At 39.8% G+C, this 18,227-nt stretch overlaps 1 protein-coding gene across 2 annotated transcripts; it reads left to right on the forward strand.

The window, feature by feature from the left end:
• The first annotated feature begins 1,145 nt into the window (after positions 1 to 1,145).
• Ptpdc1 (protein tyrosine phosphatase domain containing 1) lies at positions 1,146 to 17,662 on the forward strand. Of its 2 annotated transcripts, none has more exons than XM_026406916.2 (9): positions 1,146 to 1,375; positions 1,791 to 1,964; positions 4,032 to 4,112; positions 4,326 to 4,444; positions 5,420 to 5,557; positions 7,411 to 8,660; positions 11,527 to 11,712; positions 14,270 to 14,380; positions 16,958 to 17,662. In XM_026406916.2, the coding sequence occupies exons 1-9, from the start codon at positions 1,146 to 1,148 to the stop codon at positions 17,075 to 17,077; spliced, it is 2,409 nt and encodes an 802-aa protein (XP_026262701.2). In that variant the 3' UTR covers positions 17,078 to 17,662. The 2 variants fall into 2 exon arrangements, with proteins under 2 accessions (XP_026262701.2, XP_026262702.2); XM_026406917.2 differs by having other exon boundaries at positions 1,146 to 1,371; positions 1,793 to 1,964.
• The last annotated feature ends 565 nt before the right edge of the window (positions 17,663 to 18,227 follow it).

The following is an 18,227-nucleotide window of genomic DNA, read 5'->3' on the forward strand; positions in this document are numbered from 1 at the left end:
GCCTTCGACAAGGAACTTGCTCATGACATTAATGATTGTTGAAACAGAATAGAGCCTTATCTGTGGCCGTAGTTATGTTTCCGTTCATGCTCTGCTGAAATAGCGTTTGTGCCGAGTGTGAGCCAGGGAGAGTGCGAGTGAGCACGGGCGCAGCCTGACATTTACAAGGGAAGAGGCGGACAATGAGTGCATTGGCGGATTGTCGCAGTTTCTGTTTTCTTTATATCCTTTATCCTCAAATTGCAACCTCCCCCTCATCTAGTTCCTTAAAAAATGTGATACTTTAGGGAATTTTTGTCGTAGGCCTCCATTAGGACATTGAAGCTTTCTTTTCCCCCATAGCAACAAAAGGCAAGAATTGTGTTCTTGTTTTTGAGAGGTGGGGCTGCTCAGATACTTGTACCCATGGCTAATGGTTATCATCCAACAGTTGCATAGCCAGGAATTGGGTTTTCATGTTCTGAAAATAAAAATGTAAAATTAAATGTCTTCTGATACTGTGCCAGCTCTAAAAATGTCTTTATTTGTTCTAGCCAAGTGTTTCTTAAATAATTAGATCAAGAAAATATCAAGGGGAACTTGGGTATGAAAAATGGAATAATCTTTAATAATGTTGTAAGGTATTCAGTATATTTTTTATTACAGTTAACTTTTTATCTCCCCTGTTTCAAAGAGGACTGGAAGTGATTTTTTTCTTTAAATATCAAGACAAGGCTTGAAAGGAATAATAGAATTTAAGCTTTTTAATGTATGTAAAAGGCAGTGTTTGCATCATAAAGACATTTTTCTAAGTTCATTACAATATTTTGGGAGTAGTTCTCTGAGCAGTCAGATCCTTAAGTGTATTTGAGAAACAAAATAGAGTAATCTAGATTGAGGGATAATCTCTTTAAAGTGCATCTTATTCTTCCCCATATTTGAACAATTTGTCCAAAATGCAATCCGTTCATGTAAGATTTTTGCCTGTTCAGATCTAAGTGGGAATCAGTAGTTTCTTTGTTGGTTACTATGGAAACGAGTCAGCCTATCCTGAATAGCTCTTAGATCACACAGAATGTTGCCTGTGTCTCAGTGTACTTCCTCCCTGAGCAAGTCAGGGCTGGATTCTCTCTGCCTCCAACTCTTGCCCCTGTGGAGCCAGCACCATGCAGGTGCAGGGTGCACCCCGGAGACCCTCAGCCGTGCACTTCCTGAGCTCCTTTCTGCAGGGCCGCCGGCACTCTACTTCTGACCCGGTCCTGAGGCTGCAGCAGGCACGCCGTGGCTCTGGCTCTGTCACAAAGCTGCTGTCCTCCTCTTCTCTCCAGGTGATGGTGGCTGTGTCCTCTGTCAGCCGAGCCGAAGAGAAACCAACTTTCCCAGAGAGGAAAAGTAAAACTGTCTTTCTTCTAATAGATTGTTACACCTTTGTATCTACATTTAAGAATTTGAGTAGACTCTTGTATTTATGCCTTTTCAAATATTGACAATTGTACATTTTACTTTTTACTGTTAGGCTAATAATTTGAGTGAGTATGTAAGAGGAGATAAAATGATTGAATGTTTTCTGTTTTTTTCCATTAAAAGTGTAGTTTTGAACAAAGCATCCCCTTGAAAAGATCTGCTCTTAAATTTTCTTCCTCTTCATTACCAGTTTAATGTGTGTATAGGAAAGCTTTTTTAATATTGGATGAAGGGGATTTAGCACTAGCTCTTACATCTATGATGCTAAGATGAAACAGGAACTATTCCCCATGTTATCAGTTCCATTTGGAGACTGGGATTTTGAGACTTCCCTCCTCGTATGTTCTAGGAAATTCAGAACGTCCAACACCGAAATATACAAAAGTGGGAGAGCGTTTACGGCATGTCATCCCTGGACACATGGCGTGTTCCATGGCATGTGGTGGTAAAGCATGCAAGTATGAGAATCCAGCCCGCTGGAGTGAGCAGGAGCAAGCTATTAAGGGTATTTACTCGTCCTGGTAAGTGATCCTGTGGGTCTCCAGTAGCTGTATAGGATAAAGGAAGGAGGACGCCTGTGAGCTGACAGGCAGAGGAGTGGAAGGGGCAGTGTGGGCTTTGAACCTAGGGGACCTTGCTACCATCTCTGGCTTTGCTTCTAGACCAGCTGTCGGATCCTGGCCAGTTTCTCATCTATGAGATGGAAAGAGTTAAGCCAAAACCATAGGGGTTTGTTTTTCAATTAAGAGAAATGATGCACATAACATATCTTAAATAAATGGGTAATTAGCTCTTAAATTTCAGAAATTACTAGAAATAATAAAAATATTCAGCTGTAAATTTGAGAAAATTTTGAGGTACACATGTAGTTCTTCAGTTTTATACAGGTAAGTTTTAGCCTTACTTTTATTTTGTTCTTATATTCCGTGTGAAAGAACATATTTTCACACAAATACTCTTCAGTCTGCCTTATTAAAGTGGCAGAAGTTGTCAGCTCAGTAGACAGCCTAAGATGCTTGCATTGTTTCTGATGTGTAAGTGCAATTAATATCATTCTTGAATCATACTGCCTTTTTATGAAGTAACAATAAACTAGTCAGGTATACCTTTTTTGATATAGTGACATCTGAAATTAGAATAATCAAATCACATTTGAAACATACTCAGGGAAATTAAAAGAATTAAAAGAATTCTAGGGCTGGGGTGGCTCCGTGGCAGAGCGCTTGCCTAGCATGTATGAAGCACCGGGTTCCATCCTAAGCACCATGTATCAATAAATAAAATAAAGGTCCATTGACAACTAAAAAAAAAAAAAAATTAAAAACAAAGAATTCTAATCATGAGTTACTTTATACATCAAGAATTCATGTTTAAATTAGATATTTGTTAACCAACTTATTGGACTTGTACCCTGCAGAGTTTCCTATTGGATTTGCCAGGTACATTTATAGTGACTTAGTCTGGGGTCCACTGTCTTTCTTTTTCTCCCATATACAGATCCAGCACTGCCATGCTAATGTATGATGAAGCAAAATGTTATTCCTGAGCCATAGTCAGCCAAGTAAATTTGTAGTAATATAGTTTGGGCTTTATTATTGACTAAACCACGTGAGTCTTTTTCACCTCTGCTGTTTTTACATTCCATCTCCCTCATTTTTTACTAAGTTCTAGTAAATATGGGGTATCCCAAACCTTTGAGGTCAGTGTTAAATCTTACACATTTTTCCATAGGGGAGCTATCTTTTTAGATCCTTCCCTGGTAATCTCATGTCTCTGTCACTCCTCTGAGATTCATATGACTCACAGCTTACTATAGACTATATATCTTTTACTAGGCCACTACTGAGAACTTTTAACAGAACAGAGTAAAGCCAGAGACCTGACATGAGTGATAGCTGTTTATTGGGCTTCTGGCCAGTCATTCATTCATAAACATTCATTTGGCTATGAACCAGGCACTGCACTGGATGCTTTCAAATTATTAGCACTTGTTTTCATAAAACTCTTGTGAGTTTTTAGTGCCATTTTATTGATGTTCCAGAGAGATTAATTTGCTTAACAACTAGATGGTAGAAAAGGCAACATTTAAGCCAGGCCTAACTGACTGGAACCCATAATTTTTGCTGAATTAACAACTCAGCATTTATTTATAACCATAGGCTAGGATTTGTGCTAAAGACTTTGTGTCCAGATCATGTCAAATTCTCACACCAACCCTGTGAAGCAGACATTATTCTCCCCGCTTAATACCTTAGTTAACTGAGGTTTAGTTACTGGAGTGCAGAAGTGCCTCCTGGTTGGCCCTCCTCATTTAGTCACTAACCATTGGGTAGCTAATCAAGACTGTTACCTTTGCCATTAGCTGAGGTTTCTCCATCATGCCACTGGAATCTTTCGAGAGTTCTTGGAGATACTTTGTTAGAGTTCATAAATACTTTATGTCCTGAATTTTTTTCTGGGAAGTGCAATGCCAGATTTGTATAAGAATATTCTTACAGGGTTTCAGAAATCGTAGGAGAAGAACCATATCTCAGTCCTTTGAGGTTGACATTCTGGGTTCTGTGCACCATTTCCTTCCCTGTCTGCAGGATCACTGATAGTATCCTGGCCATGGCTCGCCCGTCATCTGAGCTTCTCGAGAAGTACCACATCATCGAGCAGTTCCTCAGGTGAGTCTGCATCTCTCACATGCCGTAGTGCGCAGATTCACTTGTTGCACGTGCCTTCAAGTAAAAAAGTGCTTTTGTTTTAAAAATAGTCACTGAAGAGCTTCTTTTAAAAGAAGTTAAAAGTTTGGGAAGCAATTAATGTTTATTAATGCCAGAGATGATTTTTTTAAAAAGCTCCAGCTCACAGTATGACTAATTGCTTTTTTCTTTAAGTCATGGCATAAAAACAATCATCAACCTGCAGCGCCCTGGGGAGCATGCTAGCTGTGGGAACTCTCTGGAACAAGAAAGTGGCTTCACATACCTTCCTGAGACGTTCATGGAAGCTGGCAGTAAGTTCCTTCCTACCTTCCTCTCTGTGAATTTGCAGGACCAGCACTCAGAGACCTTTGTTGGCTAGGCTCTTAAAAGGTGATAGAAATAAACATGGCATTGTAGCAGGGCTCATAGAAAATGAAGATGGGCTAACATTGACCCTAAATGACGCTTTCATTCTTTGGGATTGTTTTGCAATACAGGGTTTCTTGTTTCTGGGAGAGGGACGTCGGGAGGACACCCTGCAGGATAAGGCTTCCATTCAGCTGATGCCTGCAGTGTGTCCGACGCTGCTGCCTCATTTCATCCTCACAGAACGACTTAGAGTTGCGTAATACAGTTGTTATCTCTGTTTTATACTAGAGTCCACAGAGGCCTGGAAGGTTACTGATTTACCCGACATCACACAGCTTAGAAATGGCAATAAGTATTAGAAGCTGGACATGTTCCTAATTTTACTGCTGCCAGCCTTGCCTCCAGAAGGATATTCTTGTGGCAATCACAGAGGCTCCTCAGTCACAGGAACTTTGAGATAGAATCCATTCAGTGCATGTTATTTAAACCAGGTTGAACTGGAAAAACGTGCAGTCTTAGAATTTGTTTTTAAGATGCGTGTTTTAAATTCTGGATAGAAAACCTAAATATACTATCTTTAGTCATTTATCAGTCATTTAGATACGTACATTTCTGTGTTTAGACAGGAATGAATGCTTTACCTCCACTGGGGGGTCATAGATTTTATTAATTTGTAATTCTACTTTTTCTTAATTCCTAATGGCTGAGTGTCGGCAAGAAATGTCTTAAGTGATACAGAATGTGAGAGAGGTTAACAAATTTAACTGGAAATGTAAAGGGGCCTGTAAGTCTAGTGAAATCTATGTGCTTTATATAGCTGCATACTTTCCATGATTCACTCATTTTCTTCGAAAGTTTTTGCAAGTATTTTTTTCTTTATGTTAATTTGTTTTGCCTTTCTCTTTTCCAATGCCCAGTTTATTTCTACAATTTTGGATGGAAGGATTACGGTGTAGCCTCTCTCACCACCATCTTAGATATGGTGAAGGTGATGACGTTTGCCTTACAGGAAGGAAAAGTAGCCATTCATTGTCACGCAGGGCTTGGCCGAACAGGTAAATTCTAGGGCGTGGTTTTATTATCTTGTAGGCATTTAAATATATAAGGAATAAGATTTCCTATTTATTTTTAAAAAAATAAATATTTTTTAGAATCCTATCAAAGCTTTGGTGTCAAATGGAAAACGTGAATAAAATATAATCACAATATCTTTTTTTTTTAAAGAGAGAGAATTTTTCAATATTTATTTTTTAGTTCTCGGCAGACACAACATCTTTATTTTATTTTTACGTGGTGTGGAGGATCGAACCCAGCGCCCCGCGCATGCCAGGCGAGCAGGCTACCATTGAGCCACATCCCCAGCCCCCCTCTTAAACGGGTAGTTACAATAACCGCACGTTGGTAAGAGTGTTTTCTGAATGACTTAGAGCTGAAAACCTAGCATATTTGAACAGATTTCTAAGATTACTTACATGCCCCCTCTGTTTTCTTTTAAAGAATAACAACACATTTTGATACATAATGTCTTTTTTATCTGTAGATTTTTCTTAACCAATAATGAAAATAGCAAGCATTATTTCACCTACTACTTTCTAAGAGTTTTATATTTGCTCTCTTTTAAACTTTTATCAACCGTATAAGCAGAAGAAACTGCAGTTTCAGAAAAGTTAAGCAATTTGCTGCTTTAGCGTTTTCATCTATGACTGCTTACTCCAGAGTCATGTGCTCTCTGCTTTTAGAGGTGTAAGGATGTGTTTAAAAAGAAGAGTCAATTTTTTACATAGAATTCTGTATAGACATTAGTGATTTTATTTAAAAATTCAGTAGAATCTATTATATTGCTGGTCTGAGGGCAGCAATAAAGGCCTTGAGTTGATATCTTCATTGTCACATGGCTCAGTCTGATCGAACACCTGCAGCTCAGTTCCATCCACAGGGTACCATATACCTGCTCGGGGATTTCCCATCTTCCTAGAGTACCCTGAGAGGTAGGACTCTGTTCTGATCAAGATGGTTAGCTCTTAGGGTCAAGCTGACATGTCGGCACTAAGGATCTGTCGGTGTCTCAGTGAAAAAGATACATTGTACCTTACTTCAAACCAGGGAGCAAGCAGCTTTCAGAGGTTGGTTTCCTATGTAAAAAAAATGTTCACGAACTTTTGAATTTCATAGGTATCTTTGATTTGCCTTTTACTGAATTATTAGTTATTATATTTAAAATGATTGATAATTACCTTTTCATTAGTTACTCATCTTAATTAGATCCATAATATGTACATTGGCAAAGCTGGCTTATAACAAAACAGTTATATCATGGTCTGGAGAAAAATACAGATTAGTATAGACATAGTTTGGAAGAAAGATTGTCAGGAAGAAAAGTAGGCAGTGGGGGTGAATAATCTCCAAAGAGATATCTGAATAAGGAGAGCACTGCGGTGGAGCATTCTGGTGACTGATGGCAAAGATGGTAGGGGTTCAGGTACCAAATGGTTGGATGGACAGAGCTGTTCAGAGTGGAAAACAGGAGCAGGACTTGCTTTCTTGTGTGTTGGAGTTGGGCAGAAGGATGGCGGACAGGCCAGATCCCAGCTCGCTCAACCATGCCTTTCCTGCTCTGTGCTTCTTCACCTGCCAGCTCTGTGCTCACCCATCCTTGGGGTTTGCAGGTGACTCATCACAGGGAGGGACAACCACACAGACAGGTAAATAAAGTTTATTCAATAAGAGAAGCACAATAAATGCCTGTACACAAAGTTCCGAAGTTATCCTGGTAATTTCCCTTCAAATGTGCCTGTGTTCATGTGACTTCGTAACATGTATTCAAGTTTTAAATCTTCAAAGAGGGATAAATAAAATAAATGAAACCATAAGCTTTTCTAATACCAATCTTCCCTTCTTCACTATTTAGGTGTTTTAATAGCATGTTATTTAGTTTTTGCAACAAGAATGACTGCTGACCAGGCAATTATATTTGTGCGGGCAAAGCGACCCAATTCCATACAAACCAGAGGACAACTGCTGTGTGTACGGGAATTTACTCAGTTTCTGACTCCTCTCCGCAGTATCTTCTCTTGCTGCGATCCCAAAGCACATGCTGTCACATTAGCCCAGTACCTAATTCGCCAGCGTCACCTGCTTCATGGTTATGAGGCACGACTTCTGAAACATGTGCCAAAAATCATCCACCTGGTCTGCAAACTGCTGCTGGACTTAGCTGAAAACAGGCCAGTGGTGATGAAGGACATGTTGGAAGGACCTGGACACTCTGCTGAAATCGAGAAGACCATGTCTGAGATGGTCACAATGCGGCTGGATAAAGAGTTACTGAGGCACAGCAGTGATGCCTCAGACCCATTTAACCCTACTGCAGTGGTGGCAGAGTTTGAGAATCAGGATGTGATTCTTTCCACCGATCAGGAGTTTGACCCCCTTTGGAAGAGGCGGAATGCTGAGTGCCTTCAGCCGCTGACTCATCTGAAAAGGCGACTCAGCTATAGTGACTCCGACTTAAAGAGGGCCGAAGCTCTCCTGGAGCAAGGGGAGACTCCATGGACCGTGCCTGCGCAGGACCTGCTGGGCCACAACCTCCAGCAGCAGAAGCCCGCCAGACACTGTTACGTCCCACCATCTCCAGAGCTAGAGTTGCAGAAGGAGGCATTGGTTCGCAACACGTTTTCTTTCTGGAATCACTCTAAGTGTGGAAGTTTGGAAGGACCCAAGGATAATGAATCACCGCGTTTCTGTAGGAGAGACATTCCAAAGGAAATGCAACGAAGTCGAACTTTCTCTGTGGGTATTTCAGGCTCATGCAACCCTGGGGAACCAGTTACATCCAACTTTGCAAATGTCCATCAGGATGTAAATCCTTCTCATCAGCGAGTGGCCCACTGTCGTGAACCACACAGTGGGTGGGGCCCAGGCTCTGTGGAGGAGGAGGGCAGGACTTGCTGCAGCCCTCCAGACTGTGGCTTCAGTCCCAAGACACAGTTCTTGGTTGAAACCCAGGACAGCAAAGGTCTATCTGAAGCAGTGCCACGTGCTGACTTGCCATCTGAATTGAGTGTTGACGCAAGGAGGATACTGGCAGCCAAAGCCCTGGCAAATTTAAATGAGTTTGTAGAAAAGGAGGAAGTGAAAAGGAAGGTAGAAATGTGGCAGGTATTTGAATTTCATTTAATTATATATGCTCAGGAAATAGTTATGTCAAAGTAAAAATATAATACATTGTTGTAAATTTATTTGTTATAAAAATGTGGAGACATGTTTATGTTATACTTAACTTTTGAACTTTGGGTTTCCCAGATCTGACATGATAAAAGTGACAGGGTGGTTGTGGGGTTTCATTTAAATTTCTGTGCATGAAGGTACTTAGTCCACCCAAGGCATTGATGCTGCTAGCTTCCTTCTCACTGGGTTTGTGGGAACAGCCAGCCTTAAGAAGATGGCGTTAGGAACTGAACCGAAATCTCTCTAACCTGAGGCCTGGCACAGAGCCACACTGAGAATCCCTGACCTAGAGACATAAATAATTTCCCAAATCTCATTGGCACTAGGGTTAATTAAGCCTGCCCATGTGGCCTCTTCTCCTTCAGACTTGCTGATCCCTCTCCAGCACGTGACACCTGCATTCAGGAGAGCAAACAGGAATGACCACAGACCACCGCGATGCTGTTAGTTTTATCTGAAGGGTGGACTTTGAGGTCCCTTTCTTGACTTTTATTTAAATTAGAATGTGAAATTTTAATCTTAATTCCCCTTTGTGTTATACTTTCACTAGAAAGACAGTCTTAAGTTGTCTGCACTCTTTGCCCTAAATGATTCAAGGCCTGGTCTAAAGAAAAGATGGGCATTATAAACCCAGTTATCAGAAACAGGCAAACCGCCCCAATATGGAACTGACTTGAGACTCCTGACCAGTGAAAATCTTGACTTATCAGCCCATAATCTACTTTAATAATTACTCTTCCTATTTAAAAAAATATTTTTTAGTTGTAGTTGGACACAAGACCTTTTATTTATTTGTTTGTTTATTTTTATATGGTACTGAGGATCAAACCCAGGGCCTCGTACATGCTAGGCGAGCACTCTACCACTGAGCCAAAACCCCAGTTCCTTGTCTTATTACAATATTAATTAAAGAAAACATGTAAATTTCTATGAGTTCTAGTATCTCTTCAGATGCAGAGGCATGAAAATTAATTTTGAAGCTATGTGAGGGGAGAGAATTTTGATAAAAGTTCATCTTTGTTTAACAAATAGTTAAATGTATTATTTTCTTCCAAGATGAATTGTTTTCTTTATTTTATACTGCAAACTGAAAAACTCTTCCATTCAATCCGTAAGCATTTCCTGCTTACCTGTGTTACTGTGTCAAGAGTTAATAAGCAAGAGAGTCTTCCATTTTAGGTAAAGAATGTGGCGCCCCCACCACTGGGGGGCCAAGTGCCCGTGTGAGCTACACCTGTATGATGAGGTCAGCACTTGGTTTGGGCAGACTATTTCAACAAGTAATATGTACAAAGAGCATTTTCTAGAGGTGAACATAAACCTTTGAGATAGTTCCCCTCCCCCATCTTTTTTCCTTTTTAGATTTTATTTGGGGTCTTTCCGTAATTTAAAAAAATTAGTTACATTCTGGAAAAAAGAAACATTATTTGAATAGTATATTGCTACCTGTGCCTATAATAGGCCCTTTCATGTATATTAGTGCATGTGATTTTCACAGAAATCCTATGAGGCAAATGATATTATTTATAGATTCCTTGTTAATCTTATGAATTAGGTGTCACAGGTGAGGAAATTAGGGGTCATAGAAGTTAAGTGACTTGCTCAAAGTTGTATGGCTTGAGAACAGAGAGTGATGATGGGTGCAGCCACGTGTGTAATATTTTCCATTATACCCTTATGTCTTCCTCCCCCTACCGGAAAGCCTGTGGGAGGCTGGTAAAGTAATCATTTCCCTGAGAAGGCTCTTGAGTAGAATCAGTTCTGTCCAGCTTGTGTCCTCATGAGCTGCATAAAACTGAATCAAAAGCTACAGTTATATACATGATCTGTGGGATGGCAAGGAATGCAGACAACTAAATGTACTGGTTTATTTAAAGAAAAACCCAGTACCGGAGAGTCTCTGTGGCACAGCAGGCACAGCTGGAGGGAGGCAGATGAGGTGGAACACCTCCTCTACCATCTTCCAGCTTTGCAGCTCCCAGGCAAGTTACTTCATCTCTTACTTGTATCTGTGAGTAGCCTCCCTGTGGAATTGCTGTGAAAGTCAGAGATGACTTATGGCTCATGTTCACAGTTAGTAGGCTGCAAATATCAGATGGGTGAAAATGGGTAAATTATTAACACTATTACTGCAAAACTACATTTGATTTACTAAAACATAAGTATGATCCCCATCAGAAATTAGTTCAAATTCTATTTCACTTTTACCCAGCCCTCTGTGAGGTCAAGTTTTAAAATCTCAAGCTCAAGTTATCTCCAGGTATTTGTAGTATTAGCAGGGCTGCCTAGTTTATATTCACTCTAGAAAACTCCAGGATGCATAGCTTGTTGTTTGGTGAATTTTACATAGAATTCTAAAAATAAATACATATTTCACACTTAACCAACTTGCATTCACTCTGAAGTCTTAAGCAAAAGCTTTGCCTGAGATCCTGGGTTAATTTTCAAATGTCCCCTTATTTTTACTTTTTCATCCACCATTCTGCTTCCTTGCAATCAGTACTGTTTTGTTCATATGAAAAGGAAGGCTCCGTCTTCCCGAACTGCCTGTGTGGTCAGCCCCAGCACGTATGAGGCAGGCGGTGACCTCCACAGAAAGAGGCCGAGGCTTCAAGAAGTTCCCTAAGTTACCTCAGTGCCTCCACCTGGATGTGTAGGGACCCGGGAGTTGATCCTAGATCGCACCCCAGAACCTGAGCCTTCGCTCTCCTGAGCAGCCTGTGCATCCATGTCAGCCCACGCACCTTTCTTCCTTGTCTCTGTGTCTGTCTCTATCTTTCTTTCTCTTCCTTTTTAGAAAGAACTAAATTCCCGAGATGGAGCTTGGGAAAGAATATGTGGTGAGAGAGATCCTTTCATCCTATGTGGTTTGATGTGGTCTTGGGTGGAGCAACTAAAGGAGCCTGTAATCACCAAAGAGGATGTGGACATGTTGGTTGACAGACAAGCAGATGCTGCCGAAGCCCTTTTCTTATTAGAGAAGGTAAAGTCGCTGCTGGACCAGCTAATGAGTTTCACAAGCTAAAAAAATCCATTACAAAAGGTGAACTCATATAAAATCTCATAGCTAGGTCTAAATTAATAGTTGTTCTAAGGTAAGAGAAGAAACTGAAGACTGAGGATGTAGCTCAGTACTTGCCTAGTGTGTGCAAGGTCCTGGGTTTCAGCCCTAACAACTGCAAAAAAAAAAAAAGAGAAAAAAAATTAATCTATAGCATAAATGTTTAGAAAATACAAAAAAATAAAATGGAAAAATGTCCATGATCCTAGAAGAGTCATTAAATATTTTCAAATCTTTTATCATACTTATTTTGATTTAATAAAATTTAAAAAAATATTTTTTGGCTGTCAATGGACCTTTATTTTTTAGTTATTTATATGCAGCGCTAAGAATTGAACCCAGTACCTCACACATTCGAGGCAAGCATTCTACCATTGAGCTACAACCCCAGCCCACAATAAAAATTATTTTAACATACAATTTTATATTTTTGCTTAAAAGTATACAAGTAGTATAAACTTCTCATAAAAATTGGCTGCAGTGGATATGTGGGGTTCTCAATCAGGGATATGTCATTAACCCCCTTTTCGTAGCTGGGCATCTGTTTTGACTTATGTAGTATAAACATGTATATGTGAAAACTATGAAGTAGGTTGGAATATACACTCCTTTGTATTTTTAAAAAGGGGTGATATATATATATATATATATATATATATATATATGTATTGACACATATGTATGTGTATATATATATATATATAAAATTTATATATTATAAAATGTAGAAGAATGTAGAATGAAAAGAAACTAGTTGTAGTGGTTGCATTCAGAGAAGGACATTAGGGGACAGTGGATCTGGGAAGGAAGGGAAACTTTTCATTTACAATACTTTCATACAATTTAGTATTTTAAACAATATAAAGATACTAAAATTTCTATTTAAAATAAGTTTTTGTTTCAGAAAACAATGTTATCCCATAACAACCTTGAGTTACTTAGTATGGTGCAATGTCTCATTGTTTTCAGAATGTCTCATTGTTTCCAAATCTCCACTAAAAATCTGACTACACACACACAGACGTACCCTCACAAACATGCATGCACACAGAGACAGCACACAGTTGTGTGATGCAAATCTTTTAAGAAAAGATTTTTCCTGTATCTGGAGTCCTTTTCTTAGTCCTTTGTTTGTTTGTTTGTTCCTTTGTTGTTGTTGTTTTCCAGTAGTTAAATTTCAGAGATAAAACAGGAGAGGGAGACAGGAGATGAACCTTTGTGGGGCAGCTGTGGGCCAAGCCCTTCAGGATGTCATTGCCCTGGCTCTTCTGTTCTTCTTGATAGTGCTTGGAGATAGAGGACTCCCCTTACAAACAAGGCAAGGTGGAGCAGCTTGCTAAGGATCCTGGCAGGTGTCACAGCAGGATTCAGACTCAGATCTCCTTGGCACAAACCCATGCAAGCTCTGCCAGTCAAGCTCTGTCACACCTGTTTTATCATAATTCACCCAGCCCCTGTGTAGAACATTAACATTGTTTCAGGTTCTTTATTTCATAAGTATCACTGAATTGATAATTTCTGTTTGCAGGTTTTTCTGTATTTCATATTTTGCTCTTAGATTTCTAGAAGTTGAAACTGGTGGGTTACTCCTTGGATATGTATTGTTCAGGTGATGGAGCATCTCCCAGCTGTCAAGTCAATGGACCTATCCTTATAAGTCTCACCTCCTCAGGCTGGGGGCTGTCTCCCTAAGTACCACTTCAAGGGGCTGGCCTCTCACTTTCTGCATCTGCCAACCTCTCCCTGAAGCATCTGCAACAGGCTGGACACACAGGTACTAATTGCCTGGTGCCACCTGATTAGTGCACAGGTCACCGTGATGTGTCAGCATCTACTAGCCAAACCAAAATGATTGTATCCAGAAACAGCAAGAAGGAAAAAAATCTATTCAGTACACTGCAGGAGAAACATTTGTTTTCTGCACTGATCTTCAGTTGTACTTTTGTACAGTAGCTAACTAGCTTTGCTAATGTACCCTGAAAGGTTTTCAGATTATATTAATACATAACAGAAAATACTTGGTAAATACTTTTTTTTTGTATTTTGCCCTTTTTTTTAGTTGTAGTTGGACAAAATACCTTTATTTTATTTTTGAGGATTGAATTGAGGATTGAACCCAGGGCCTCACATGTTAGACAAGCACACTACCACTGAGCCACAACTCCAGCCCCTCCTGGTAGATACTTATTTAATCACTTGAGATTGATTGTTGGGTCACAGACCAATTGCTCACTTTATGATTGTTTTTTGAGTTGACTTGTTGAGGCTTTTTTTTTTCCTTTGGTACCAGGGATTGAACCCAGGGCTCTCAAACACTGAGTTACATCCCTAGCCCTTTTTAAAATATCTTATTTAGAAACAGGGTCTCTCTAAATTGCTTAGAGCCTCTCTAAGTTACAGAAGCTGGCTTTGAACTCATAATCCTCCTGTTTGCAGCATTTTTCAAACAACTTTTTGTTTTCAATTTCTGCAAATGCAGGGACAGCACCAGACTATCCTTTGCGTGTTGCATTGTCTAGTGAACCTGCAGACAATTCCCGTGGAAGTGGAGGAAGCTTGCCTTGCCCACGCCATTAAGGCTTTCACTAAGGTGAGTCCAACTCTTCCCACCCCTGTTCCACACTACAGATCAGCATCATCTTTGTAGATTAGGAATCCAGAAGTCACCTTCCTCCTCTAATATAAACTGTCTAGCTGTGTTTCCCCTTAATGGAAATGTGTTTGGCATTTCTATAAGTAGTTACAGAGTTGGAGCCAAAAACATTAAAGTTTCCAATGATATTAGGAAAAGCTGACTGGGGCTTTTTTGAAAGAGATTGTTGGAACAAAGAGCTTTTATATAGAAGAAAGGAGAAACAATCGGGCATTAAATTTTTTTAAGTCATGTGCCTATTAGGAGTCAGAGAACTTTTTCTTGTTGAGCCAGTTCTACCTTGGGTTTAAACAAGAAACCATCTATTGAGAATTAAACATCACCATACCTGATTCAGTACTATGTCCTGATTGGCAAATCCTAAGCAAAGATTCAAAAAAATATTTCCTTTCTGCGCACATCCTTTTGGCTTGCAGCCAGGTTCATGCCACGAGAGAACAGTACCTTTGCATAATTTGTTTGTTATCTATCACATGTTGTATGAAAATGTTATTAAACAGAAAACTCAGCTTTTGAATGATAACATCTGTGGTAAGCATTGATGATATGAGCATGTTTACTATTTGTACTCATTCATACATTGTGAACATTCTTCATTTTTTTTTAAAGAGAGAGAGAGAGAATTTTTTAATATTTATTTTTTAGTTTTCAGTGGACACAACATCCTTATTTTTTATTTTTATGTGGTGCTGAGGATCGAACCCAGCGCCCCAAGCATGCCAGGTGAGTATGCTACCACTTGAGCCACATCCCCAGCCCACATTCTTCATTTTTAATATTTGTCCAATCGCCTTCCCTTCAGCTCTTTCTAAAGTGATATCCTTGTTGCTGGCTCCCTTGTTCCTTCTCAGAGTTTTATGGCACTAAGCACTCAACATACTTGCAGTCTGTTTTCCGCAACTCACATGGTCCTTTACATCTGTGTGCACTTTGGTAGCCAGAAGATCTGCCCATTCGTGGGAAAAGGGTTATAGTTTGATGTTGAAGAAAGTAAACAAGTTAAACTGTCATTAGTGTTCATAAGGAATTTTTGCAAATAGGATAGATACTATAGTGGGTAAGATAATATTTGTAAATTGGACCTGGAAGAAAAATCCTTAGTTTTGGCCTTTCAGAAAGCAGGAGGAATTCTTTTAAGGGAACACCAATGAAAAGTTAGATGTATCAGTTGTTCAGAATCTGTCTGTAAAAATATTAGAAGACAATTAACCATGGCTGTCTGCATCCACGCATAGTCTGGTGACCTGGGCACTGACAACTCTGCCTGCGGGGCAGAAGACTTCTTTTTCAGCCTTCCCATGTAATAAGACAGTGCAGAGACTGGCAGGTTAGCCTGCAGCTCCTTATAAAATATTGGGATTTCATGGATGGGGGTATAGCTCATTGGTAAAACACTTGCCCAGCAGACATGATGCCCTGGTTTGATTTCCAGGACTGCAAAATAAAGACAGAGGGATTTCCTAGGATTGGGCCTCCTCAGATGCGACACAGAAACCCCTGCTGTTCAGACTCTATCTGGGCCCTTGAGTTGCCCCTGTGGGACTCAGAGACTAAGAGAAACCCATAAGAATACAAAGCACACACCACCAGGAGGAATAAAATTGTCTGTCTCTGACCAGGAGCTTCATTTATTCTGCCCATGTCCATGACTGGCAGGCAAGTAGGATAGACTCTCAGATCCTCTGCAGTTGTAGAATTTATCTGAGAAGTGATTCCAGAAGGAGAGAATCTATGAGCCTGAAGTCCTAACTCTCTGTGGATCACACATTACTTTGAGAATGGCACAGGGGCACTCGCTCTGGTTCTCAGCCCTTCCGTCATTCCTACATCCTCATCTTTGGGTTTTTTCTTAATGCAAAATATGGTAAATCTTGGCAAAGAATCCAAGAATGTTTACATAGTTGCTTCCTAGCAAGGAGAAAGAAAACTCTTTCTGAGGTTTTTATATGTACCGAACACATACTAGATACTCACAGGTACCACGTTTCACTTATTCTCACAAAAATCCTAAGACATGGGGTATTTTGGTCTCTATTTTGTGGAGGAGGAAATTGAAGCCCCGAGAAATTCGGTATGAATGGGGATACATAGCTGGCAGGTAGAGAGCTACACTAAGGTCACCCTGACTCTCGTCCATAGTGGCTATAGGGCCTCGGAGCACACACTTACCACTGATGTGCTTTGTTTAGTAGAGGAGACTTCCTTACAGCATCAGCAATTAGCTCTAAATTAAAAATGCACTTCACATTCACTGGTTTCTTCATGACTTTGGTGTATGTGATTAAACAAATATCCAGGCACGAGATTAATTTTTGAGTTTTCACTCATAGTTTGGTATTGACACAATTAAACAGTTCTAATATAGTCTATAAATTAAAATGTGTGAAATTTATTATATGTGTTTTTTAAAAAATATATACAATTTTGTTTATATAGTCTTAATATTTTTCTACCCCATTTTTTCTCCCCAAATTGTTTATGTTGTAGTGACTGAATAGAAATTTTCTTTGCCAGGTTAATTTTGATTCTGAAAATGGACCAATAGTTTACAACACTCTGAGGAAAATATTTAAGCACATTTTGGAAGAAAAAAGAAAAATGGCAAAGGACAGCCCCAACCCAGGCCTCCTGTGAAGCTGAATTTTTTCTCATGATGAATATTTTAGATCTAAAGATCAAGATAGCATTTCTGTTCATATGTGAATAAGCTGAAGTTTTTCTCATAGCACTTTATTTTGAATGTTGTTGGCTTGTGCTAAAAATGATTATTCTTATTTGGAACAATTATTTATTTTAAAAATATCCTTGAGCTACATCTTAGTCTTGAAAAATTGCCATAAAGTTGGTGCCACCTTCTTTTATTTATTTGACTGAATTGATATTGTTGTGTTAACATTTTAAGTATGTGTGTTTACATCCTTAATTCTTTTTGACATTTTGGGGAAAAGTAACTCTTCTTTCCAAAACATTTATTTTCCTGATGGAACTTTTCCTAGAAATTTTTCCATATAGATAACTTTAGTCATAAAACCTCACTGTGTATGCATCCCCCTGGACACATGACCTAAGAAAAGTCACCAAGTGTCTTAAACTGTTTTATATTTGTTACTAAGGAGGCTATTAATACATTTTTAAAGGACTTTTTAAAACTTTGAAATTTCTTGGTTTTTCTTTTTATAAATGTGTCTAAGAGTTTCAAAGTGTATTATTTTTCAAAGCGATTTAGTTTTACTTTAGTGGATAGACTGTGAAGTGACTGTGATTTTTTTACTTGTAGAAAGTGGGCTTGCCCTTTGTTGGGCTCCCAGATAACCTCTCAGCCTTGGCCGTCGCAGGAAGCAGGAGCAATTCTCCACATACCAGGCCTTATTCCCACTCCCTGAGTTCCTGCTGAGCCAAATCACACCTCACAGAGGAAGTGGGATCAGAGTGGGCAGTGTGGGAAGTTGCTAAGGAGCAGGACTTGCCTTTGTCCTCCTAGGGACTCCTCAGAAAGCACAGTCGTGCTGGGGCAGGGCTCCATGCCAGCCCTGCTCTCTCCAGTTCCGACAACCTCTCTGCAAAGGCGACTCGGAGCCAGAAGCGGTCAGGGCTGGGCGGGCCTGCTTGTGCTAATACCCCATCCACACAGACAATGGCCCGACACAGGCCCCACACTCCCAAATGGTGTGTGGGCTTTCACAGGCCCACTTGTCTCAGGCCTCTGTCTTTGGCCGCTTTTTTACTATGAGAATTAGTTTTGAAATTGAATTTGATCCCAGGTTGCATTCATCCTAACTGGCTT

The sequence above is a fragment of the Urocitellus parryii genome, chromosome 13 (assembly GCF_045843805.1).
Source record: "Urocitellus parryii isolate mUroPar1 chromosome 13, mUroPar1.hap1, whole genome shotgun sequence".
Classification (NCBI taxonomy): domain Eukaryota; kingdom Metazoa; phylum Chordata; class Mammalia; order Rodentia; family Sciuridae; genus Urocitellus; species Urocitellus parryii.

What these genes read in the sequence shown, in the direction of transcription:
- Ptpdc1 (XM_026406916.2), top strand. Translation starts at nt 1,146, where the DNA reads ATGCAGGTGCAGGGTGCACCCCGGAGACCCTCAGCCGTGCACTTCCTG. An exon ending in CCCTTTTCTTATTAGAGAAG is followed by an intron (nt 11,713 to 14,269) that starts GTAAAGTCGCTG and finishes CTGCAAATGCAG; the next exon opens with GGACAGCACCAGACTATCCT. An exon ending in CCATTAAGGCTTTCACTAAG is followed by an intron (nt 14,381 to 16,957) that starts GTGAGTCCAACT and finishes TTTCTTTGCCAG; the next exon opens with GTTAATTTTGATTCTGAAAA.